Source organism: Pelodiscus sinensis, chromosome 14 (genome assembly GCF_052426305.1).
Source record: "Pelodiscus sinensis isolate ZL-2025 chromosome 14, ASM5242630v1, whole genome shotgun sequence".
NCBI lineage: Eukaryota > Metazoa > Chordata > Testudines > Trionychidae > Pelodiscus > Pelodiscus sinensis.
The window spans coordinates 25,147,910-25,174,495 of NC_143065.1; the positions used below are offsets into that span (position 1 = coordinate 25,147,910).

The following is a 26,586-nucleotide window of genomic DNA, read 5'->3' on the forward strand; positions in this document are numbered from 1 at the left end:
GCTGACTCATATCCAGCTTCTCATCCACTGTAATCCCCAGGTCCTTTTCTGCAAAATTGCTACTTAGCCATTCGGTCCCCAGCCTGTAACAATGCTTGGGATTCTTCTGTCCCAAGTGCAGGACTCTACACTTGTGCTTGTTGAACCTCATAAGATTTCTTTTGGCCCATTCCTCTAAACTATCCAGGTCACTCTAGACCCTATCCCTGCCCTCTAGAGTATCTACCTCTCCCCTAGCTTAGTGTTATCTGCGAACTTGCTGAGGGTGCAATCCATGACCTCATCCAGGTCATTAATAAAATTGTTGAACAAAACTGGTCCAAGAACAGATCCTTGGGGGCATGCTGCTAGAAACCAACTGCCAACCTGACATCAAGCTGTTGATCACTACCCGTTGGGCCCAACAGTCTAGCCAGCTTTCTATCCATCTTACAGTCCATTTATCCAATCCATATTCCCTTAACTTGCTGGCAACAATATTGTGGGAGACTGTATCAAAAGCTTTGCTAAAGTCATGGTATATCACATCCACTGACTTTCCCATGTCCACAGAGGCAGTTACCTCATCATAGAAGCTAATCAGATTGGTCAGGCACAACTTGCCCTTCGTGAATCCATGCTGACTGTTCCTGAGCACTTTCCTCTCTTCCAAGTGTTTCAGAGTAGATTCTTTGAGGATCCCCTCCAGGATTTTTCCGGGGGCTGAGGTAAGGCTGGCTGATCTGTAGTTGCCTGGATTGTCCTTCTTCCCTTTTTTAAAGATGGGCACTACATTTGCCTTTTTCCAATCATCTGGGATCTCTCCCGATCTCCACGAGTTTTCAAAGATAATGGCCAAAGGCTCTGCAATGACACTTGCCAACTCCCTCAGTACCCTCGGATGCATTAAATCTGGGCCCATGGATTTGTGTATGTTTAGCTTTACTAAATAGTTCCTAACTTGTTCTTTCCCCACCAACGGTTGTCCACCTCCTTTCCATGCTGTGTTGCTTAGTGTGTTTGTCTGGGAGCCGACCTTGTCCATGAAAACAGAGGCAAAGAAAGCATTGAGTACTTCAACTTTTCCCACAATCTCCCACTAGGTTACCTCCCTCATCCAATAAGGGCCCCATACCCTCTCTGATCACCCTCTTATTGCTAACATGCCTGTAGAAACCTTTCTTATTATCCCTTGCTAGCTGTAATTCACATCCCTTGCTAGCTGTAATTCCAACTGCGCTTTCGCCTTCCTGATAAGTCCCCTGCAGGAGCGGCCCAAGGTCGGCTGCGGCAGCTGGTGCCCCAGGCGGAAGGCGCGATTGGCGTCCCCGCCTGCACGGCCGTCAATGGCCATGACGTAATCATCAGGTGCCTGGGCTGGCGGCACCCTAGGCAACTGCCTAGTTTGCCTAGGCTTACCAGCCGCCCCTGCTCCCCTGCATTCTTGAGCAATATATTTATACTCCTCCCTAGTCATCTGTCCAAGTTTCCACTTCTTGTAAGCTTTCTTTTTGTGTTTAAACTCACCAAGGATGTCCCCGTAAGCCAATCTGGTCGCCTAACATATTTGCTTTTTTTGCTGCGCATTGGGGTGGTTTCTTCTTGTGCCTTCAATAAGGCTTCTTTAAAATACTGCCAGCTTTCCTGGACTCCTTTCCCCTTCATGCAAGCATCCCAGGGAATCCTGCCCATTAGTTCTCTGAGGGAGTCAAAGTCTGCTCTTCTGAAGTCCAGGGTCTGTATTTTGTTACTCTCCTTTCTTCCTATGGTCAGGATCCTGAAATCTACCATTTCATGATCACTGCTTCCCAGGTTGTCACTCGCCTCTACTTCCCCTACTAGTTCCTTCCTGTTTGTGAGCAGCAGGTCAAGCTGCAAATGGCCCCTGGTCGGTTCCTTCAGCACTTGTACCAAGAAGTTATCCCCAACATTCTCCAAAAACTTCCTGGATTTTCTATGTACTGCTGTATTGGTCTCCCAACAGATGTCAGGGTGATTAAAGTTGCCCATGAGAACTAGGGCCTGCAATCTGGAAGCTTCTCTCAGTTGTCCAAAGAAAGAGTCATCTACCTCATCCACCTGATCCGGTGGTCTATAGCAGACCCCAACCACAACATCATCATAGACCCATAGACTCTCTACAGTCTTTTCTTCCTCTATATACTGGAGCTCTGAGCAATCATACTGCTCTCTTACATACAATGCAACTCCTCCTCCTTTTCTCCTCCACACAGTTTATACCCTTTCATGACAGTGCTCCAGTCATGTGAGTCATTCCACCAAGTCTCCGTTATTCCAATCAAATCATAGTTATTCTACTGGGCTAGGGCTTCTAATTCTTCCTGTTTGTTTCCCAGGCTTCTCGCATTGGTGTAAAAACACCTTAGATAACCAGGTGATCACCCTACCTTTTCCATCCAAATCAGGGGTTCTCCTTTGTTGCTCGTTCCTTCTGGTGATTCTTCCTGGTGTCTGACTACCTCACTTATCTCAGGGCTTTGGTCACCATCCCCCAATGAACCTAGTTTAAAGTCCTCCTCACTAGTTTTGCAAGCCTTCCCTCGAAGATGCTCTTTCCTCTCTTGGTTAGGTGGATCCCATCTCTTCCTAACAATTCTTGTGCCTGGAACAGAGTCCTAGGGTCGAAGAAACCAAAGCCCTCTCTCCGACACCACCTGCATAACCACGCATTTACTGCCTCAATTCAAAGATCCTTACCCAGACCTTTTCCTTCAACCGGAAGGATGGATGAGAACACCACTTGCACTTCAAATTCCTTGATCCTTCTTCCCAGCGCTACATAATCTGCTGTGAACCTCTCAAGGTCATTCTTGGCCGTATCATTAGTTCCTACATAGAGAAGCAGGAAGGGGTAGCACTCCATAGGTTTAATCACTTTGGGAAGACTCTCGGGTCACATCCTGAATGCGAGCTCCCGGTAAGCAGCACACTTCTCGAGATTGCAGGTCTGGACGGCAGATGGATGACTCAGGCCCCCTTAGGAGGGAGTCCCCGACCACCACCAGCCATCTTTTTCTTTTGAGGGTTGTGGGCATGGAACCCCCATCCCTAGGACTACGCATCCCATGCCTTCTGGTAGATGGTGTTCTGTTATGATTTCTTCCCTGAGAGGTCCCTGCCAGAGCATTCTCCACCACAGTGCCTGTGGAGAGAGCCTGATAGCAGTTACTTAACTCTACAGAGATAGGGGATACCTGAGTTGGCCTTCTTCTCCTTTTAGAGGTTACATGCTGCCAGATCTCTTCCTTAACTTGTACTGCCCTGACTGGCTCTTCAGCCTGCTGTGCCTGCAGGATTAAACGCTGCCTTCTATCGAGGAAGTCTTCATCCTCTCTGATAGAACGTAGGGTCAATACTTGGCCCTCAAGTCCTTTAATTTTTTCTTCCAAAATGGTGACCAGCTTGCACTTAGTGCCGATGAAATCCCTTCTGTCTTCTGGGAGGAAGACAAACATGGCATATGCTGTGCAAGTAACAACAGCAGCCCTATCACCATCCATACCTGGCTTCCTTCTGAGAGATTCCTCAGATGCTATTCAATGCCTCCTTGAAGGGGAGGAGTGTAGTGAAAAGATGTTAAAGAATGGCAAGTGTATCTCTCCCCCTTCCCTCTCCCCTTCCCAACTCACTCTCCAAACTCTCTGTTAACAGCCCCTGGTTGCTGATTAACTCCTTTATAAAGCCCTGGACTGCCTGATAGCCCCTCCTCCTGATTAAGGCTCAACCAATGAGCAGAGGCTTCTAGATTTCAAACCCTGATTAAAAGCTCACAGCTTCCACCTGCCAGCCACAGCACTCACTCCATGGGGACTGGAGGGGGAAGGGAAAGGAGAAAAAAAACCAGCTAAAAACAAGCTCAGCACACAGCAAGAAAACCCCAAACACAAACGCAAACACACACTACAGACAGTCACTTCCCTCAAGGGTCCTGTATTAGCTTCCTCCTTTATCTGGAGAACTCCCTCTCCAAACTCCCTGTTAATAGTCCCTGTTCGCAAGCCACTATAGGAAGCAGATTATCCGCACCTTGGCATTTATGTTTTCGGACTGTCATTCAAAGCAGGGAGAAGAGGGGTTGTATGTGGAACATTGTAGCATTCATTCATTTATTCTCTATCCCATTTTTTTTTACTTTAAAAGTGCATGGAGACATATATATCCATATCCATATCCATATCCATATCCATATCCATTTCTATCGATCAATCGATCGATCGATCGATCGATAGATAGACAGATAGATAGATAGATCACTGATCACTAATGGCAAGGACCTGCATGCACCATAGCCAAGTAATCAAGTAACTGTAAAAGATAAAACAATATGTTTTTCTCATAATAAGCAAAAGATTACAAAAAGCTTTAAACAGAAAATTGCACTTTTTTAAGATCAACATAGCTGGCCTGGGGAATGGACATAGTTTAACTGTGAAAAAAGTAATGGAAAGCTCTCAGGACATTTAAAAAGAACACTGAAATATGAAAAGATCACAACTTTTCTCTGCTATACCCATTATTTTGATGAGCCTCATTACATTTTGGCCCTGTCAACCATGGTAGTCTTATTTCCTGTACTGTACATACCTCTATCAAGCACAAGTTTTACTTCTCAATGACAAAATGAAGAAATGTATTAGAAGAAGCTCCAACACCATAAACGCTACTCTTAAACCCATACTCCAGCAGAAATAATCAGCAACTGACAAACACTGCATCACTTTTATTCTTTATTAAGATGGATTTGAAATTTGAGGAAGCCATAAAACTATTTTAGATCATTTTGCTAATTTTCTATTGTGTAACTGCAATGTTAATATTAGCAAAGCGAAAGATGGTGTTTTTATGAATAAACACTGATTCGATTAGATAAGCCCTCAAATAATATAAATTGAGGATTTTAATTCCCATATTTTTGAAGGAGGAGCTGGAACAGTGTAAAAATTGTGCAAACAGGGATCTTAGTTAAGGAATAAGGCCCTCTCAATAATCTTGTTCGACATCAGGTTTAAAAAAATGTTTGCATAAAGCCTCAACATTTAAGGAAGAAGAAGTAAATGTGCACACCAAGGACATTCTGAGGAAAAAATGAACAACAAATATATCAGAAAGGCGATGAATCCATTGCTATTTGTCAAACATGTGGTCAGGTGCAGGGAGTGACAGATGTCCACCACTGCTTACCTGTCAGCTGTTGGAGAACGAAGCAAGAAGGAAACAAAAGAATTGACATAAGTCAATGAAAAAGAATTCTAGACAAGAAAGAAGACAAGAAAGCCAGCACATACTGTTCTCCAATTCTAAGCATTATCTCCATAATGGTATGTCTACACTGCCACCCTAGTTTGAACTAGGGTGGCAGTGTAGACATACCCTAAGAGAATTGAGTTTCTCATATACAAAGTTCACAGCAGACCAAGTTTTAAATACACAAAAATTAAAAGGATAAAGCATAATATTGCAATTAAGGGAAAAAACTTGAGATGAAAAAGCCATTAAGATTTATATGCTTTATAAAATCATAATCTCTCATCTTACCTCACATACAGGGAAATAGGCACAACTGAATTGAGTATGATAATGTACGACCAAAATGTGAGAAATCCTGAAAACACAGAACTGTCCACCACTTCATTCCAAGAAAGGTAAATTCTGAAATGGGCCCCAAACTGATGTTCCCATATTGAGCTTCCTATTGCCAGAATTATTCCCATACATACCAAAAAGCCAAAGATCTGAAACAAGAACAGCAGAAATGGTTAGCTTTTTCTAAATGTGCACTATTTTCTAAAATGAATGCATGAAAAGGACACCTTTCATCTACAGATAAATATTGCCTAGTCTAAGCAAACAGATGCTTAAGATCCAAATTAGAATTACCCAAGGTATATAATATTTCATGTCTAATAAGCTGGAGGAAAAGGGAATCTCATTTGGTTTTATTTTGCCCCAAATAAAGGCCCATATTCTGAGTCCATACTTAGTTTGTCCCTATTCCTTAGTCAGTTTGACTAATAATGCTATACAGTAATACATAAGCTACAAATAGTTGCAGTTATTACAAGAGTTGGCAAAAAGGTCTTTTTTATTGCTGTGGTAAATAACAAAAATGAACACTTGCTGTGAGTGTTATTATAAGAGTTTGGTTTAAGATGTGTTTTTCTAAATCATGGGTAAAGTATTAATTTTAACATGGGACAGAACAGCTACAAATAACTTAAAAAATGCAAGTAATGTTTAGATGTGCTGAAAAAATATCAGTATTTCTCACATCGAAACTTCTTTCTTCATCCACAACCTCTTCTCTGAATCTTTGGATTTATTCAGATAAAAAGTTTCAGGAACTACATAATTTCTCCCATGATCAAAATCACAACACTTTAAAAAGTAGTAGCTCTGAAGTCTGCCTATGCCAAAATAGCAATGTTTTGTTTCATTAAGAAACCATAAGGAATTTGGATGTGTCCTAGGCATTAGAGACCAAGTTGACACAAAAGTGAAATACTCAGTCTGCTTAAAGTTCCTAGTTACAAATTTTCTGTGCCAGATCTTTACTGCCTGGGGATAACCAATTACAAAAAAAATTATCAGGAAGGTTACAGTCTTGTTTATACTGAACTTTAGGAAGTTTGGACCAATGGTAAGAGATAAGAAAAATATCTGTAAAACTTGTGCATTTGTCTTCAACTCACCATACCAGTGGCTTCATGAAAAGATACTACCCTAAAAACAGAGATTACTACTGCTTATAAGTACTCTTGTAATGCAGGAGTGATTAGTGACAAATAATTGTCTTCAGGCTAGATAGTGTGTGTCTTTCAACCTAATCTATGTATCTGTGTTGCATTCTTATTAGTATTGTACAATGCAGAAATATCTACTGATACATATAATTTAACAGAGAAGATTAATTATGTGGATGCAATACCCACTGATTTTTCCTGATCTGACTATAATAACTTACCCATAATACTAAAGTATTCATCAGACGGTCAATGCTTGTTCTTTTAAATTTAGTTCTACCACTGTTTTGCATTAATTTAGTGTCAGGGCCTATAAAAAAAGTAACAGATCTTTTTTTTAATCATTACATCATAAATTATTCACTAAAAGTATTAATTATTGAGTTTTTTAAAATACACATATGTAAACTACTTTTTTCTAATGTACATACAAGAAATACATTCTAAAAACTGAGATATTATCATTTTGTAATATTTAATTGTCTAAAAGCATTCCTGAGCTTTCACAAACAATTTTGAAAAATATTCAGTAGCTACAGAAAGGTGGTTAGGCTGGCATGGTGAAAATCATCATATAATTTGAAATCTTATTACTCCAAAAATATTTCATTCCAGACTGAGGTAATTTCCAACTACCTAAATTCATTAAAACTACAAAATTAAGAACAAGATGTTCTGTGTTCTTGTCTTGCCTCTGCTACAGACTTCTTTACACATCACCTCACTGAGCTTCTTGTCTACCTATCACAGCAGGATTATCTGGGGTTCAGATTGTTAATGTCTTTAATGCACTTTGAGGTGACCAATTGAAAGGTGATACTCAAGTGACAATTATTCATTCATTCGTCCATTTATTAATAGCAATTAGTTTCCACAAATTCTGTAATGCTGGCTCACTATAAAGCAAAAGCTCAGACTCTCCTCTCGTTGCTGAAGCAAAACTTACCATGTGCTGGGCTACATGGAATATAGTTGACTTTTATGTCACTGGAGATTATTGAGCATATAAAGTAATGTATGTTAACATCAACATGGTCTTCAAGGTGCATCAGCAGGCTGCTGTTTGATGGCAGCCACAGAACTCATAAAAGCTCCTTAAAGCTAAGCCTCTTTTTAATTCCAAAATTTCAAGAACCATGACCAAAAGCAAAGGAATCTGACTTTTTTTAGGTATGGGTTTTAAATGTGAATTCTTCTTCATTGATAATTGTAGTATAACCAAGGGCTCTGAGTTAGATCAGATGAATATTGATTTGCACAATGCCTTAATTTGACCATACAGAACTTAATTACCTCATATATCTTTACATATATTATTAGTTTAAATTCATGCAAGGGTCCCTCTCTCTCTCTCTCTCTCTCACACACACACACACACACACACACACACACACATTTTGTTTTATATTACACACATTTGGTGTAAAAATAAATAAAGTGTCAGCTTTTGCTCATTTTCTATGCCCATCGAGCCATATTATGTTGATGAGTATGGAAGTCCATCTTTTATTTGGCAGGCAATTTTACAGCTGCATTCTACTGTGTTGTATCTACCCAACCTGATCATTTTCCTTGTCTCCATTACTTTGCATTACTACGACACATGAAAATCTATGATATATCTGTGAGCATCTATTGCATTCTTCTTACAATCTGGCTAATTAAAATACCATTCGTTTTTTCATCAGACATCATGTTAATTGGACAGGAAAGTACATTTTGTGCTTGGGCTGGTAAAGTCATGACTATTTTGTAAGGCTGATCTATTAGTTTCATGTTTATTACATTTTTGTTCATGACTTTGGAACAATGACACCCTCTAGAACAACTTAAGTTTGAGATGCTTGTATAGACGGATACAGTCAGATGGCTAGTGCCTGCTACCATCTATTGGTAAAAATAGGAGAAAGGGAGTCAAAAAACCAGGCCCTACTCCTGCCTCTGCTAGTGACTCATTGTGACACTTTGGCCAAGATAGTTAACTTCTCCATGCTTCACTTTTTGGCCCACCTATATACTTTTGTAAAATATTTCTGAGCCCCAAATACTATGGCTCCATAAGAATGTGGAGTATTTATGCCAGTTGTTACAGATACCAAGCCATTAGGAATTAAAATTGCTGTTAATCTATATAGGTTTGTCTTACCTGCAAAAATAACCATTCCAAAGCACCAGTTTGTGTTTCTCAACACACAGCCTCGTAGCAGCATCTTTTCATTATTAAGCAAATACCTATTATTTTTCCAGAAAAGAACTCCTATGAATTTATCCAGCTTGTTGTTAGGAGGTTCACAGACAACAACACCTGTAAAATAACAAATTAAATTCTTATCCCCCCTTAACAGAGTTTACCAGGATAACATTTTATACTAATTAGCAGTTTCTGGGTAACTTTTCAGGCTTGTCTACACTTAAAATTCTGTAGCTGTTCCACTATAGAGCCTCAATGTAGACATAACCTTCTCTGACAAAAACTTTTACCATTGGTATAGGTAATCCACTTTTCAGATGTGATAGCTAAGTCTACAGACGAAAATTCTTAGAAATCAACAGCACAGATCTATGCCAGGGTTATGCCAGTAGAACTATGTCTCTCAAGGGGAGGGAATGGATTTGTAGGAAAACCCTGCAAGACTCACAAGCTCTTTTATACCACAACAATCGGTGGTTCGATGGCATTTACAACCCAGGAAGAAACATCACTGTGCCATCTATGTGCGTGGACTATTAGGTTAATTATTTCTTTACAGTAATTCCTAAATGCCCCAACTGAGATCAAGACATTGTGTTAGAAACTGTACAATCACATAATGAGACATAGTCCCTGCCCCAAAGAGTGTGCTGTTTAAACAAGCAAGAGAGACAGAAGGTGGAAGTGGAAACAAAGGCACAGAACAGGGGCATGATTTCCCAAAGGTCACACAGCAGGTCATTGGCCTAACAGAGTAGCAACAGGTCTCTTGATTGCCAGTCCAGTGCCCTATTAAATAAATGACACTATCGCTTCCTAATAAAACACCTAGTAATATTGATGTTAATGTGGCCTATTAGTATTAAAGTAGCACACTGTGCTGCCATGTGGGAGTTTTGTAGTAACAGGCGATTGTTGACATCTGTGCCCCTACAGACGGCCACACAGATTAGTAGCAAGCTGGGTCTTTGGAGTGGGAGAGAGGAAAAAGCTTCCTGCACTATTCTTGTGTGCATATCTTTTGGTCAAGAGCACAGAGAGACAAGATTACGTTCTCAGCTTCAGATAAAGAACTATGGTTAAAGTCCATAGAAAATGAAATGGGGTGAGAAAAGGAAAAAATAAGTTGAGCACCAATATCCATGTCTTTGCTTTTAAACAAAGTGGAAACTATATCAAGAGGAAAATGTCCCTTTGCTTTTCAGGACTCATTTTTCTACATTCATCTGCCAAAAATCCTTATCCTTTACAGGAACATTATTACAAAGGGTTTGTCTACCAGGCAAAAAAATTACTCACTGCAATGAGTTGTAGAGCCTGGATCAACAGACTCAGGCTCACAGAGCTCATACTATAGCCCTAAAAATACCATGCAGACATGCAGTCTTAGGCTGGAGCTTGAACTCTAAAGCCCAGAGAAAGGTATGGGTTTCTACAGTTAGATGCAGGGCAGTGGCTTGAACATCATGAGCCCAAGACTGTAGGCCTGGGCTCTGAGATTCACTGCCATGTAGAAGAAGAGTTTGGTTTGATTTGGGTTTTTTTGCCATGTACACACACCCTAAGAGAGCACCTGCAGGAAAGGTTACTATTCTCTTAGGCTACGTCTAGACTGCAAGCCTCTTTTGAAAAAGAGCATCTAGACTGCAACCAGTACTTTAGAAAAAGCAAGTCGCTTTTTTGAAAGAGAGCACCCAGTCTGGATGCTCTCTTTCAAAAAAGCACAGTTTGCATGACATAGCACCTTTTTTTCGAAAGAGCATTTTCAAAAAAAGGCGTTCTTCCTCATAAAATGAGGAGTACCGCCGTCGAAAGAAAAGCCACATTCTTTTGATTTAATTTCGAAAGAACACAGCTGTAGTCTAGACGCAGGTGGAGTTTTTTTTTAAAAAAGGCTACTTTTTTCAAAAAAACCCTGCAGTCTAGACACAGCCTTAGGGTATGTCTACACTACAGCATTATTTTGAAATATCTTATTTTGAAATAGTTAATTAAAAACAAGTTATTTCAAAATAACGTGTCTACACACAAAATGCATTTTGAAATAGCATTTTGTTATTTCGAAATAGCGCATCCACTGAATCGCATTTAAGGGCGGCTGAAACCAGTTCCAGCAGGGCATCAGGTCAGTAGTTGCTTTGTGTGGCTGCTGACTGAGGCTATCTGAGGCTTGTGCTTAAAGGGACACCCCTGGACAGCCGGTTCTTAGCTTTCCCTGCTTACTTGCCTACCTTGCTGAGGGACAGCAAAGCATTTTTGTCTCTGCTTGATTTGGTTGCCCTGACTCGGGACACCACAGCACTCGGCACCATGGAGCCAGAGCTGCCCCTGGGCACTCTGGTGCTCATGTTGGATGTCTTGCTGCAAGCCTGTCTGCAATTGCTGAGACTGCCTGGCAGCATCTGCTGCAGCCCAAACTCCAGGCCCTCTTCCAGACTCCACTTAGGGCCACGGAGGAGCAGCAGTAGCGCCCGGATGCCAGCGTGCCCCACCGCATCTGGCGTCTGGACACCAGCAGTGACTGGTGGGACTACATCATCCTAGAGTGCTGGGGAGACCAACAATGAACCCAGAACTTCAGGCTGCAGGCTGTGTCTGACCACCGGGGCCAGTTCATAGACATCAACGTGGGCTGGTCTGGCAAAGCACATGACACACGGGTTTACCGCAACTCCTCCATGTGCCAAAGGCTGCACACCAGGACATTCTTCCCTGACCACCGCATCAGCGTCGGGGACGTGGACATGCCTGTGTGCCTGGTGTGGGGTGCAGCCTATCCCCTACAACACTGGCTGATTAAACCCTACACGGGACACCTAACCCCTCCTGACAGGCCTTTAATGTCAAACTCGGCAGGGCCCACATCGTGGTGGAGGGGGCATTTGGCTGATTGAAGGCCCATTTTAGATGCCTCCTCAATCACCTGGACCTCTCAGAGCGGAATATTCCACACGTGGTGCCAGCGTGTTGTGTGCTGCACAATTTGTGCAAGATGAAGGGGGAGGCTTTCCTGCCAGCCTGGATGACAGAGGGTGACCACTTCGCTGGCCTCTACACGCAGCCCCACACAGCTGCCAGACGGAAGGCCCATTGGGGGGCTGTCCGTATCCAAGAGGCCCTGCGGGATAGCTTCCACCTGGAGGAGGAGTGAAGTCTCCCTGGCATGCCCCACTGGGGCCTCGTGCCTTATTCCACCCTCACATCCTTCCACTTTCCCCTCCCTAACCCCCCTTCCTGATGTAAAATAAAAACATGTGTTGCCAAAACCAAACTCTCTTTATTGACCATAATTGGGCTGAGGGGGGAATGACGGTAGGAGAGGGGAGGGGGAAACCTGGGAGGAGGGAGCTGGAAGGAGGAGGCAAGGGGAGGAAGGAGGAAGAGAAGCTCAGGGTTGGGGGTCTTGCTGGCCCACCTGTCTCCCAGCACTGCGGATGCGGGGGCCTCAGTGTCCCTGGGGGGGAGCGGGTATGGAGGGTGGGGCGGGTCAGGAGCGGGGGGGAGCAGGAGTGAGAGAAGGAGTGACAGCTGGGGCAGCCACAGGGGCTGGAGTGGCAGCAGGCAGCAATCTCTGCACCAGGGTCTGCAGGTGGTCGCGGATGGCACGGCCCTGGTCAAGCAGCTCCTGCAAGCTCTCCTGCCGTAGCTGCAGGTCTTCCTGCATCCATTGCTCCTGGCTGCGGACCTGCCCTAACAGTAACTGCAGGTGCTGCTGCTGGTACTCCTCCTGGTTCCGGGTGAGCCTGCTGGCCCAGGTGCGGGAGGCTGTCCTGGGAGGGATGGTGCGCCCTGCACTTGCAACTGCTGCGGCTGTGGAGAAACATGAGAAGTGGTCAGTTATCCCTGGGGACACAGTGGATGAAGCCCAGCCCCACTCTACAAGGCGAGGACGGCAGGTCTCCGCATCATCATGTCCTGTGAGCTGGCCCCTGTGCTGTATATAGTGTGGGTGTGGGGGGGGGGGAAGAGGAGATTTGCCCTGCCTCTGCATATAGGGGACTTCTGGAGGGAGGGCATCATGCAGTGTCCCTCCCCGGGGTCAGGAGCATGTCATGTGCCTTCTTACATACTTATGTGTGGGTAACAGGCCAGGGCCCCTATGTGGCAGCCAGCTGGGGCCACATGCCCAGGGTGGCACGGCACACACACAGGTTGCTGCGTGCTCCGTGGTCAGCAAGGCTGACACATGTGGTCCCTGGGTTCCCTCTCCCCACCTCACCCGCCACTCATAAGGGGACAGTGATGGCACTCACATGTTGAGGCCTCCCAGGCCTTGGATGACACCGGCGACAGGCTTCCTGGGATGGCTCGGGGGTCCTGGGTGCAGGGCATGCTCTCTCCAGGCACCTGGCCGTCCTCCTCCTTCTCCTCAGTGTCATAGGCAGGGCCCTCTGCCCCAGGGTCGATGACCACCTGGGGGGCACGGACTGTCTGACCCCCCAGGATGTGGTCCAGGGCATCGTAATAGGGCAGGGGTCTGGGTCAGCCCCTGGTTGGGAGCAGCCCCCTGAGGTCCTGGCATAGGCCTGCTGCAGCTCTTTTATTTTCATGCACACCTGCTCCTAGGTGCGCATGTGGCCTTTGGTGACCAGGCTGTCAGCCCTCCACCTTTAGACAGCCATGTTCCTGTGTCTAGTGTGGAGATCGTGGACATTGGAGGCCTCCCCCCAAACCTCAATGAGGTCCATGATCTCCGCACTAGACCAGGAAAGTGCCCACCTTTTGCGGCCCCTGGTAGGCTCCTGGGAGCTGCCAGCCTGCTCCTGGGGAGCGGTGGAGGGCTGGGTGCCATTGGGTTGCTGGCTTATGCTGAGCAAGGTGCACGGACTGCTGGCTCTGGGCTGGCAGGCTTGCAGCTGGCAAGGGCACTGTGGCCAGAGTCTACCCCTTTAAGGGCTCCAGAGGTCAGGGGGAGCAGAAGAGTTTTCCTGGTTGTGCCCAGAGTGGCCACCAGGGCACTCTAGGAAGGGCTGGAGGCCCCCTATTTCAAAATAAGCAGCTACACAGTGCTTATTTTGATTTAGCTATTTCGAATTTAGCGTTATTCCTTGTGGAATGAGGTTTAACAAATTTGAAATAAGTGCTCTGCTATTTTGATTTAATTTCAAAATAGCAGTTTGGCTGTGTAGATGCTAGGAAAGTTATTTTGAAATAAGGGCTGTAATTTCGAAATAACTTTGCTGTGTAGACATACCCTTAGGTGCATCTACACAGCATCCTAAATTCAAAATAAGATACACAATTTGTCCTGTGCAAATTGTGTATCTTATTTCAAATCTATTTTGGAATAGCTTATTCTGAAATTTGACTTCTCTACACCGCGCCAAATTTGGAAATAACATGCTATTTCGAGCCATCCCTTATCCCTAGTGCAATGTGGTTTACCAGGATGGCAAAATAGCTCATCCATTATTTTGAAACATATTTTGAAATAAGGGGCAGCTTGTTTAGACGTACCCTTAAAAGATCTTGATATCTTTTTAGAAAAATTGCTTCCTAAAATTAAAGTTGAGCATTAAGAGTGGAAAAATGGCCTCTGCCTTTGAAACTTTTAGCTATTAATGGGCCTCTTTAAGATTTTTTGCATAGTTAGTTAGTTAGTTAATGACTATTACGGATGCTGATGTGTAGGGAAGCAACAACGGTTCTCTATTTTTGTTTGTCTTTGGCCATTTTCTCCAGTGTGTCCCAGTTGTAATTCATTCTCTTCATATCTGCCAGTCATACAGGTCTCCAGAGAGGACTTAGGAAGGCCATTGCACAAAGTTGTAGGAGAATTCTTTGTTGCTGTTTCCGTAACAATTTTTTTTTTTTTAGGTCAAGATTGTTAGCCCTGAGCTGAACCTCCAACCTGGAGGACCAGTGAATCACACTTGGTCTGGTCTCTACCCTTTGTCCTGTCCAGCATGGATGATCCTACCAGGAGCACTAGGCTCCCCCAACATAGCTCTAGGGGTCACTGAGACACACAAGACCCCAAGCGCGACAAGGGTTTTTGCATAGTGAGAGGGTTTTTTTTTTAAAGTTCATATTTCCATTTTCCTGTTGATCAGACAGCATCTAATCTCCTGTCATTGTGTAAGCCTGGTCACATTTTCAGTAATATTAAGATTGAACCAGAGCCAGCCCAAGCTACGGGCTGACCGAGCTACTGGGGGTGGGGCCACGCATGCGCCACGTGCCAGGGGCGGGGCCGCACATGCGCTGGGCGCCCAGGGGCAGGGCCGTGCATGCGTCGCACTCACGGGGGCAGCACCGTGCACCCGGGGCCCGGGGCGCACGAATGGCTCAGGCTGGCCCTGGATAGAATGTCAATTGTATTCTGTATTTATATTTCGGATGAAAGTATAAATATTCAGCTGATTAAATATTGTATTCGTCAGTCTGAAAACTGGGGCTTCTGATAAATGCAGTACATGTTTAACCAGGGTACAGCTTGTGTTTATTTAGTGTGTATAGGAACACCAGTGATTCTTTTCAGCTGTCCAGAAATGTTTTCACTACTCTTGTTTAATTTGTTCCCTAGTCCTGATTAGAAAATGCTCAAATTTGGGAAAAAACTGTTAACACACAGTACTGTGCTGCAGATGGTGAGATAGTCTAAAAGAATTCCATTAATGACATCTTGCACATTATGTGGTGTAAGGCAAAAACAAACTCCTGGTGCAGCCAACTGGGAATAGTACTTTTGGAGTGAAAACAGAAATGGCAGCCTACAGCTTGCAGGAAGAGAAAGCAGAGAGTGACAGAAGGGGCCACCCACTTATTCAAAGGTGATATACTTTCAAATTAATTGCCCCTGGATTTGGCCACATCCCAAATTCAAGTGTATCTGTTCCTAATTCTCATGGCCTGAGGGTTGGGAGTTTGGCCCAACATAAAATGTGAAAAACAGATTTGTCAGATGCTAAATTCTGTGTAGTTCAATATGCAGTGCTGAAATCTGCTATTATGAAACTCATGAACACTCCACTTCACCCAAACTAACCAAATTTTGTGTATTTAGATATAGGGAAGGTGGAGCCTTTTCATTCGCAGTTACACAAACAGTAGTTATTGTCTCCCTTATTTTAAGACCTCTCACCAGGCTGTCCTACTTCTTACACTATTTCTTTTCCTTTCTGATAGATTTTGTTTCTACTTTGAAAACAGCATCTTTATAACAATGGCTTGGTTCTACAGTTAACTCATATTTCCTACTCTTTAGGGTTATAAGTTGACCATAAACATTTGCTGTGGGCTGAAACTTAGCATTATGCATGCAGTGACTGGTTGAGAGGGAATGGTTTTAAAAACTGTAAAAAAAATTGTTTAAAAATAAACAAATCTACATTTATAGGTAATAACTTTCAGTAAGGTGTCTCCTATTGACCTTTCAGAACTGAAACACCAAAGATTATATTTCTCCACTTCTTCCACTATTAAATTCAGAATACGTTCTATGGTCCCTGATTTCTGGTAATATGTAAAGTAGAAATTCCATATATTATAAGAAAAGTTGTTTTTCATGATTTATCCAGCCAAACCTAAACAGTCAATTACTGGAAATCTTGCTACAAAGCTGTTTGCAAGATTTCCAGCCTAATGTTTAGAGCAAAGAGTCTCAGTCCCATTTTCTAACATTTCAGAAAACCACATGAACTTCAGGATCTCAAAAGAATAGAGCTTTTTGAGGATTATTTAGCATTTAGTGTAACTAGTACAAATTATACAATGCTCACTGCATTGGTATCTGAACACATAGGCCAATCTTGTAAATTGTCTTAATAGTTTATAAGCTTAGGCAAAAAATCTGTTGCCTGATTTTTAGCATAATATATCTGTCTATTAATACATCTTGGAACTGCCTGCATGGCCTACCAACACAGAACATAGAGAAATGCAGGACTAGAAGGGACCTCGAGAAGTCATCAAGTTCAGGCCCCTGTGTATGGCAGGACCAAGAAAACCTAGACCATCCCTGAGAGGTGTTTGTCCAATTTGTTCAACGGTGGGAACTGCACAACCTCCCTTGGGCTGTGTCCAGACTCAAGGGTTTTTTCGAAAAAGTAGCCTTTTTTCAAAAAAACTTCACCTGCGTCTAGACTACAGCCACGTTCTTTCGAAATTAAATCGAAAGAACTCGGCTTTTCTTTCGACGGCGGAAAACCTCATTTCACGAGGAAGAACGCCTTTTTTCGAAAGTTCTCTTTCGAAAAAAGGCGTTCTTGAATGCAGACAGGGCTTTTTCAAAAGAGAGCATCCACACTGCCTGGGTGCTTTCTTTAGAAAAAGCGGCTTGCTTTTTCAAAAGAGGCTTGCAGTCTAGACGTAGCCTTGAAAGCCAATCCCAGAGTTCAATTACTGTTATAGTTAGAAATTTCTTTCTGATATCTTACCTACATTTCCCTTGCTGCAGATTAAGCTCAGAAGTGTTTGTCCTATCCTTTAGTGGGCATAGAGAGCAATAATGTCCTCTTTATAACAGCCTTTAAAAATATAGAAAGACTTATCAGATAGCCCCTCAGTGTTCTTTTCTCACAACTAAACAGTCCCAGTTTTTTTCAACCTTTCTTCATGTCAGGTTTTCTAAACCTTTTATCATTTTTGTTGCTTTCCTCTGAATTCTTTCCAATTTATCCAAAGCCTTCCAGAATACTGTCATGAGAACTGAGGGACTAAAATTGTAATGCCCAGAATCGTACACAGGTATTAAGCTGGGGCCTCACCAATGCTAAGCAGATTAGAACAATTATCTTCTGTGTCCTATTTACAACACTTCTATTGATCTACCCCCATCTTTTTTGGAAACTGCATCCCATTGATCACTCATATTCAGTTTGTGGTCCACTATACTCTCACATCCTTTTCAGCACTACTACCATCTTAACAGTTATTCCCCATTTGATTTTTCCTCCCTAAGCGATCTGCAAATGTTATAAGTAAGGCTGCAATTTAGTCACAAGTATCTTTTACACAGCTTGTGTCCATAACTTATACTATATGTACCCCCTGAATAAACTCTGGTAAGAGGGGGTGCTGCTGGTTAGAGTGACCCAGGGGACCACTGCAGTGGAGCGGAGCCAGCAGCATCAGCTGCCAGGGGCTGCTGAGCAGTGGCTTGTCTGGGACCACTCAGAGTGGCTGCTCTGGCCACTTGGGGAATGCTTCCAGGAACTGCTGTGGGACTGACAAGCAGTGACTGCTCTGGCTGCTCCAAGACCACTGCTATGGAGGCAGCTGAACCAGGGCTGCTCTGGATGCGGGTCCTCAGTGGAACTGTGCTGGCTGCTGATTAGGCAGTCGGTCCCTGGGGCCAACCATGACAGCTGCTGATCAGATGTTGCCCAAGCTGCAACCAGTGTGGTTGTCCCTAGGCACTGGGCCCATGAGCTAGCTGCTTTGGTGGCCCTGGGGTCAGCTGGCCACCAAAGAAAACATGGAAGTCATGAATAGTCACAGAATGTGTGACTTCCAGGAGCTTTGTTGAAGACATAGACCCCTAGTTATAAGCATATCCTCTACTCAATTATCCACGTCTTTAATGAAAACACTGAACAGTACCATACCCAAGTCTCATCCCATGAGACACCATTAAATATGCCCTCCCAATTTGACAGAAAACCACTGATAACTATCAGTTGTGCAGCCACCTTATATTGGCCACATTCCCCTAAGTTACTTATGAGAATATCACCCAGTACTGTATCAAAAGCGACATTAAAAATTAAGAAATATCACATCTTCTGTTTACCCTTTATTAATAGGCTGGTAATCCTGTCAATATAATCCTATCATAGAACATTTCTATGGATTCAGTGGGCCACAGGCAACTGAAGTTCTTAAAGGGAACAGCTGATGCAGCTTTTCTCATCAAAGAAGCATAATGCAGGACAATGTAGCACTTTAAAGACTAACAAGATGGTTTATTAGATGATGAGCTTTCGTGGGCCAGACCCACTTCCTCAGATCAAATAGTGGAAGAAAATAGTCACAACCATATATACCAAAGGATACAATTTAAAAAAATGAACACATATGATCTTCCACTATTTGATCTGAGGAAGTGGGTCTGGCCCATGAAAGCTCATCATCTAATAAACCATCTTGTTAGTCTTTAAAGTGCTACATTGTCCTGCATTTTGCTTCAGCTACCCCAGACTAACACGGCTACATTTCTATCACTATTCTCATCAAAGAGATACTGATTCTGCTAGTACTTTAATATGATGAAAGAGGAACCTTTTCAGGAAACGAACTTTCCACTTTAGCGTATGGAAATAGCTATTCTTTATTATTGGAGAGTCTTTTTAGAATATGAACAATACGTAGAAAATTTAACTAATCATTTCAGAACCTTCCCAACTTTAATATTTCTTAGTGCAGTGCAGTTAACAGGAGAGGGAGGGTTTGTCTACTGGCTACAGAGAGGGACTAAGAATTAAGATTTTTTAATTTTTTCTCATTTTGCCAGGGATTTAGTGTATGATCTAACTCAAATCACTTTAGCTTTACTGTGTATTCATTTGTAAGATAGCTGTATTACTCAGTCCTTCAGTGGGATGCTGTGAGGAATAATCCTTTGCTATTTAATAGCAAAGTACGAATAGTGAGCACTTCTCTCTGATAGTCTTTAACAAACAAAAATGTTATGCCCAGGAACTGCCTTCACCTTCTCCTTCTGTAGGCCTTTGTTTTGAATTAAAATAAGCATAAATATATATCAAACCCTGTATACTGTCATGAGAACTGAGGTACTAAAATGCGGATAGATATTTTGCTAAACATAAATGTTTTATTTTTCTCTTTTTCAGCTGCATGATATGCTGTCAGAATAGCCACAAGGTACTGGATGTTTCCTGTAAAAGGACTCCTAAACCTTTCTCTGATACAGAATTTAGTATTAACAGCCATGAAAAATATGTAAACTTGTCATAAGTTGCATAAAACAGATCACAACAGCAGTCAAAAATCAGGGAGATGAAAAAGACAGCATTAAATGGGAAAAGGCGTATACTGTAGTTGCTTCAAGAAATCAGACTGAAGTATGTGCTGCTGATGGATATTTTTAGGTTCTCTTTGCTTGGAAAAACTCTTCAATGCCCATAAAACTCTAATAAGAAAGTAAAAAACTGAATGCTGGCTCAATATAAATATTTATTCAATGTTAGAATCATTTATGAGAGTTTACCAACTGTATAAATTATTTAGACAAAAATGTCCCCCTTCTTTTATTGGCTCAAGAGCGGCTTGTGTCCAAAGAATTAGATATATTCAAGACACCAAATGCACTTTTTCATTGCATTTGAAAACTATAAAATACACCATTACAGCAGAGAGCCTTTCTACTTTCTTCTATATTCTCTGTATTTAGCAAAATCTACAAAACGAAGCATTTTTGTGAGGATTAACAAAAATAATCTCCAATCATTGAAACTTTGATAGTGGAATCATGCCTCAGTTTAGCAATAAATTCCAATCTAAATAATATAAACATGGATTAAAACAGTAAAGATCCCAGTAAACTAACATAACAGCAACTTGTGAAATTTGCATTCACTACCATGAAAATCAGGATTATATAAAAGATTATTGTCCACTGATTGAGCATCGATATTGCTCTAATCCACATGGGAGTCTTCCACGGATTTCAGCGGATTTTCAACCATGCCCTAGATTCATGATAAAGGAAATAATCCAACTAATATATTACATCATCATCAACCTCCAAATGAAGCATAAATCAGAAGTTAATGAATATAGATATTTAAAATTTCATCCTTGACCATTTGTTCCTGATACTACATCTTTACCCGTAATTGGTTGATTGCTTGCTTCCATAACTGTATGCACCAATTTGGAATGCTTACTTGTTAACTCTTCTTTCCTGTCTATCTAAAACTGTAGCCAAAAATCAATTCTCCCTCTTCGGTTCCCTTAAGCAGCTTACTTTCTTTTGCTGTATCAAATTGAAGCTCCTCATCCTCACTCAAAGCTCTGCACCACTGACATGTCCTACTTTCCATTGGGCTTTGTCCTCAAAGATCCTTTCATCTCCTTCACAAACCTTATGGTTTTAATAGAATCCCTTATGTATGCAACAATCTACCACTTGTTCCTTCCAATCCCTCTTTAAGTTTGCTTCATCTTAATCAAGAACATTAATCTGTACTCTGGCATCATCTGTATCCACTGTTCTATCTGATTTTCCATCTCTATTGTGTGAATTAAAATGTAAGCCTCTTGCAAAAGTCTGTTGTGTTACCTTAAGTGTTTTTAAAGCTTGTAGTGACATTATGGATGCATCTGAAATGGTTACATTTGAGATGAGGCCATGCTTTTTCAGTTGATCATCAAATTTTTCATGCTTTTTCTCAGTTCGAAGGTGATTTTTATCATATTTCAATGCAGTCATTTCAACCACTGGATGAGAAGGCCCATCCAATTTTAATTTCTGCGACTGCATTCCTCAAAAATAACTGAAGCCAGGAACTTCGAACATTTTTGAGTCCTCCATGAAGAAGAAGATTAAGGTTTATAAAACCATGAAAGTTTTATACCACTTTTGTCCCTTCATATACAATTTTTAATAACATTTATCTTTGTTATATAATTTGTAAAATAAAATATACAGCTTAGTCAATGTAAGTGAAAATCCTGAAATAAGGAGTGCTCAATTTCACAAAATCAATACTGCATTAACAGATTGTACTTTTGGGGATCTGAAGTTTCTGACCTCTCCCGGTCACAAACAGAACATGTAAAAAATTGTGTATCTAAAGGATTTGCCAGAAACCAGGTCTGCCCCATATAAATCCACCAAAAGCAGCATCTTTATTATTTCCCACCCAGCTCATTGATAGCTTAGCTTTTGTCTCTTGCTGCTGACCTTGTGAAATTTAGCACTACAGAAAAAATCATCCATTCTCTGTCTCAGTCCTGGCTCTTGTGGAAACTCCTTCCTGGATTTAATTTAAAAAGGAAGACTAGAACTTCAGAAGATGATAAACCATGTTCAATCTCTGTCTTGTTCTCCCTCATACCTATGGAGATCCATATGTGGCTCTGTAAATTCAATCTAAATGTGAAATATTACTGGATTCTGATGTAGAACAGTTATGTTTTGTTTTAATGAACATGAAGTAACATTTTATATGGCTATCCTGAGCTAGCTCCTGTTTTGGTACTTTTGTCTGCTCGTTTTAATATATATTTAACTTAAGTGAATGTGATTTCTGGGCAGTGATAGCTTGTAAAAAACAGATTGGAAATTTAACAACATAACTACAAAGAGAATTTGAAATTGACAATAAATCACAATCACTAATCTAGATTCCCCTGTTTACACTTCAAGTTAGAAGCATCCATGTTTTGATGAACAAACTAGATAATTCTTGACAATATCAAATGTTTGCTTCAAACGCTATACATGGAACTGAGAAAACTCTTAAGTTGGAAAATGAAACTACAGGAGATGTGTTCGGTGCTTAGTTGTCTTCAGCGGCTTAAGATATGAGCTTTTCTTAAAACTTGGAGACCAGCATTGGAATGATATGCTTGTGAGAAGCAGGAAGGCTCCTATCCAGGAGAATTGATTATACCTGAATAAATGGAATGATCTCAGGTAAAAAAAAATATAAATATTTTAATGTAGAACTGTACCTGAATTTCAGGGGGGCAAGCCAGAGTTCTGTGTTTCACAGGAGACACACCAAGATCTGCCTTGCGGTGTGTGTTGGTGGTTCTGCAGATACCTTCACATATTTAACAATGGCATCTTCTGCTCACCCCTTGCTTGTCTTCTACCCAACATGGTGGAAAACATGGAACAAGTGACCAGTGAAGATGTTCTGTTCCTGCTCCTTGTTTTCACACTGAAGTACATGACTGGTGAGAATTTTGGACATTTCTTATAAGCCAAAGATGGGTGACCAGGATGGCAATTGATCCAATGTTACTGCATGATACAGAGACATAAGATATTGCTAACACTGTAATTATATGACCATGGATGGACTGGTTCTTCTCTGGCTCAGTCCTGGTTCTTATGGAGACTCCTTTCTGGATTTCATTTAAAAGAGAGGACCAGAACTTCAGAGGACCAGACAACCAGCATGGTGTGGTGAGATCACTTTATCTTGGAAACCTGGCCAGCGGCTTCAGAATGAGGAAGCAGATGTTCATGGAGCTCTGTGAGGACGTAGCTTCAACCCCAAAGCAGCAGAACATTCCCTTCCAGAGACACATACCAGTGCAAAAACAAGTGCCTATTATCATCTGGAAGCTGGCAATGCCAGACAGCTACCAGTCAACTGCAGACCACTTTGGGGTGCAGAAGTCCACTGCTGGGGTCTTGGTGCAAGTTTGTGAAGCTATCAATGCACTCATCTGCCAAGTCCAAAATTCTGGAAAATATAGCTGGGGTCCCAAATTCCATAGGGGCCACTAATGGCACTCACATAAGCCATACTTTAGCCACTGAGGAGCATGAGTGAGGCCATTAGTCAAAAAGGATACTACTCATTCTTTCTTCAATGTTTTGTGGAACACATGGCAGGTTTATGAACACTGGACACACAGGAAAGGTTCATAAAACCAGGAGGTTGAAGAGATCAGAAATGTACTTAATAAGGGATAATAAACTTTATTCACCAGAAAAAAGCATGGTTCTGTACAATGTGCTTTATCCATTCTCAGCACTAAGCTGGAGTACAGTGCTTTATCCATTCTCAGCACTAAGCTGGAGTACAGTGAATACCTACCTATATCAGACTTTCTGAAACTTCCTGGTTCAGTTCTGACGGAGCCATGTAGATTTGTTGTTTTGGCAAAGGCAAATGAAGCCGCGATTTAAATGATCGCGGCTTCATTTAAATTTACATGGCTGCTGCGCTGAGCCAACAAACAGCTTATCAGCTGTTTGTCCGCTCAGCGCGCTAGTCTGTACGCTCCCCCGCCGACATCAAAGCCCTTTGTCGGCAGCCCCGTTATTCCTCGTGGGACGAGGTTTACCGGGGCTGCCGACAAAGGGCTTTGATGTCGGCAGGGGAGCGTCCAGACTAGCGCGCTGAGCGGACAAACAGCTGATCAGCTGTTTGTCGGCTCAGCACGGCAGCCATGTAAATTTAAATGAAGCCGCGATCATTTAAATCACGGCTTCATTTGCCTTTGCCTATGTGTCTAATCTACATGCCTCTGACGACAGAGGCATGTAGTCTAGACACAGCCTCAGTCACACAGCTCATTACTGTCAATGAGAACAGCTGGGACACAGACCTTATATTATTGGGTGAAGGTCAGGAAGGAAAGGGTTTGGGAGTGTTGTGGGAACTAGACTTGAGGACTCAGTACCTAGCACATGCAAGTTATTCTCATCAATAATACAAACTGGCACTGAGGTACAGAGCCATGCCACAGCCTGAAGTATGTTCACATCGATGCCCCTTAGAATTGCTAATGTTCTTGCTCTGTACACACTCTGAAAACCTGTGCTTCTGGGGTTTAGATGTGGTTGGTATGGAGGGTAAGAAGGCTCTGACATAGCCATCTGCTTGGACCTGTGTGCAGTCAACAGTGTAGATATAGTGGTGGCGTTGCATAGGTGTTAAACCCAGACAATAGTGAGCCAAGAAAAAGAAAGTAAAAATAGAATGAAGTATATACATTGTGGGGTTAGGGTATAGGTGTTACATCTGCTAAACTTCACTATGGCCTTGATCTTGATGGGCAAAAATAATCTGTTTTTTAATAATATTAAGCTAATTAAATTAGCCCCCATTTCCCAGGTTACAACACAGCCAGCCAACATGGCCTCAAATGTGTCAGTTTTACAACTTAACTTTTTAATATCTTTTTAATCATATTAACTTACTACTATGCTAACTTGATTGAATAGCCCACTCTATTTTGCAAATCAAGACATATCCAAAAACAGGACAAATGATTTGGGATATGAAAGTCATACTGGTAAACAACATCTTTAAACTTGATAGTGAAAGAACGAGAACTTGGCATTTGATATCTGAAGTCATTTACCTCTCACCTCTAGTAGAAAACCAAAACCAAAACCAAAAAAGATAACCTCAGTTCCACAGAATTAACTTTTATCGCCACTTACCATCAAATTCCGCAAGCTTTCTCATATCTGCTCCAAGTTCTGAAGTAACTGGTAAAGCCTGACGTACTTTTAGGTTTGTCTCACTGTAAAATTAATAACATGACCTTTATACAACACGTTTTCCAAACCTTCCCCCTTGCTCTGCCTTCTCTTATCCCCTGGGACCTATATTTGGTACCATAGACTCTGACTTTGTGGATTAATACAGCACATTTATAGAAAGACAAAAATTCAGACTCTTTAATGTTATTCTGAAAGAACACATTTTAATTTCTGTAACTGATTCTTAAAGTATGAGGAGGACCTTCAGTTTTAATAAGTGCTGGCATCATAATGAATGCACATCTGTATCACTATAATTTGTTTTGCTTCTTTCAGCAGAGGACATAACAAATATGATTTAGTCAGAGCCCATCCAGGCATCATGAACAAATTGCCATTTGAAAAAGATTAACACCATGACAAAGATGGATATTTATGCTACAAAAAAAGGTTCTCATGAAAATGTAATAAACCCTAACCTTACAGTAGCTGAAATTGAACTGGGAAAAAAGGGCATCGGAGTCACTCTTGCTTAGGAGGTAATTTGACAGGGCTCTCTTTGTGTGCATTTACACTGCACCAGTAGCTCGAAATAAGCTACACTATTGTGTAGCTTATTTCAATCTTATTTCGAAATAGCTTGTTTCAAAATTTGGCAGTCTACACAGCACCAAATTAAAAAATAACCTAAACGTCCCTTACTCCTCATGGAATGAGGTTTATAGGGACGTCAGAATAGCAAGCCCATTATATTTTGAAAGACGTGGAATAGCTATTTCGGGATACCTACAGTATCCCAAAATAGTGCTGCAGTGGAGATGTAGCCTTTATGGCTAAATATTGATTTACTTATAGGATCCAAAATTTTCCAAACTTCAGCACCTAAAGGCACCCAAAGAAGTGGCCTGATTTGCAGCTGTCACTGACTGAACATTGAACTAGTCTCTTCTAGAAAATAGGGAGATCGCCTGGAAAAGGCCTTTCTCAGAGTCCTAGATATTCCAAATAAAATTTTGATGTGTTCTCCACTGCTGCCCTTTAACTAATGTTAAAGATCACATACTTTTCTAGAAACATCTCCTAAGAGAACACATATGCATATGGTTGTTAGAAGATATTAGAATATGAAATAATAATAAAATCAAAACAAATTAATGCCTCAATTTTTAGTTCAAGTTAAACTATAGCGATATTAAATTAGTACTTACAAATTTACAAGTATGTAAACCAGTGATATCAGTCATTCACTCATATGTATATATTTCTTCCTTCAAGTATACATATTACTTCTTTCAAGTTAGAAAATTAATTTTTCTCAAGAGGTGAAGTCTAATCTGGATACCAAGGAAATTATTCCCAGAACTATCTCCTGGTATTCAGAAACTCAGTACAGGCAGTCCCCGGGTTACGTACAAAATAGGGACTATAGGTTTGCTCTTAAGTTGAATTTGTATGTAAGTCGAAACTGGCTCCAGATTCAGCCGCTGCTGAAACTGATCAGCGGCTGACTACAGGAA

General features: G+C 41.8%; 1 protein-coding gene across 1 annotated transcript in view; it reads right to left on the bottom strand.

Moving 5' to 3' along the window:
• The window catches only part of ATP8B4 (ATPase phospholipid transporting 8B4 (putative)), a 177,144-nt gene that overhangs the window by 72,082 nt on the left and 78,476 nt on the right, over nucleotides 1-26,586 (bottom strand). The window contains exons 8-11 of the mRNA XM_014579493.4: nucleotides 25,028-25,110; nucleotides 8,887-9,045; nucleotides 6,962-7,050; nucleotides 5,536-5,732 (exon numbers count right to left, since the gene is read on the bottom strand). Of these exons, the coding sequence (XP_014434979.4) occupies nucleotides 5,536-5,732; nucleotides 6,962-7,050; nucleotides 8,887-9,045; nucleotides 25,028-25,110 (528 nt within the window). The remainder of the gene's footprint in view (nucleotides 1-5,535; nucleotides 5,733-6,961; nucleotides 7,051-8,886; nucleotides 9,046-25,027; nucleotides 25,111-26,586) is intronic.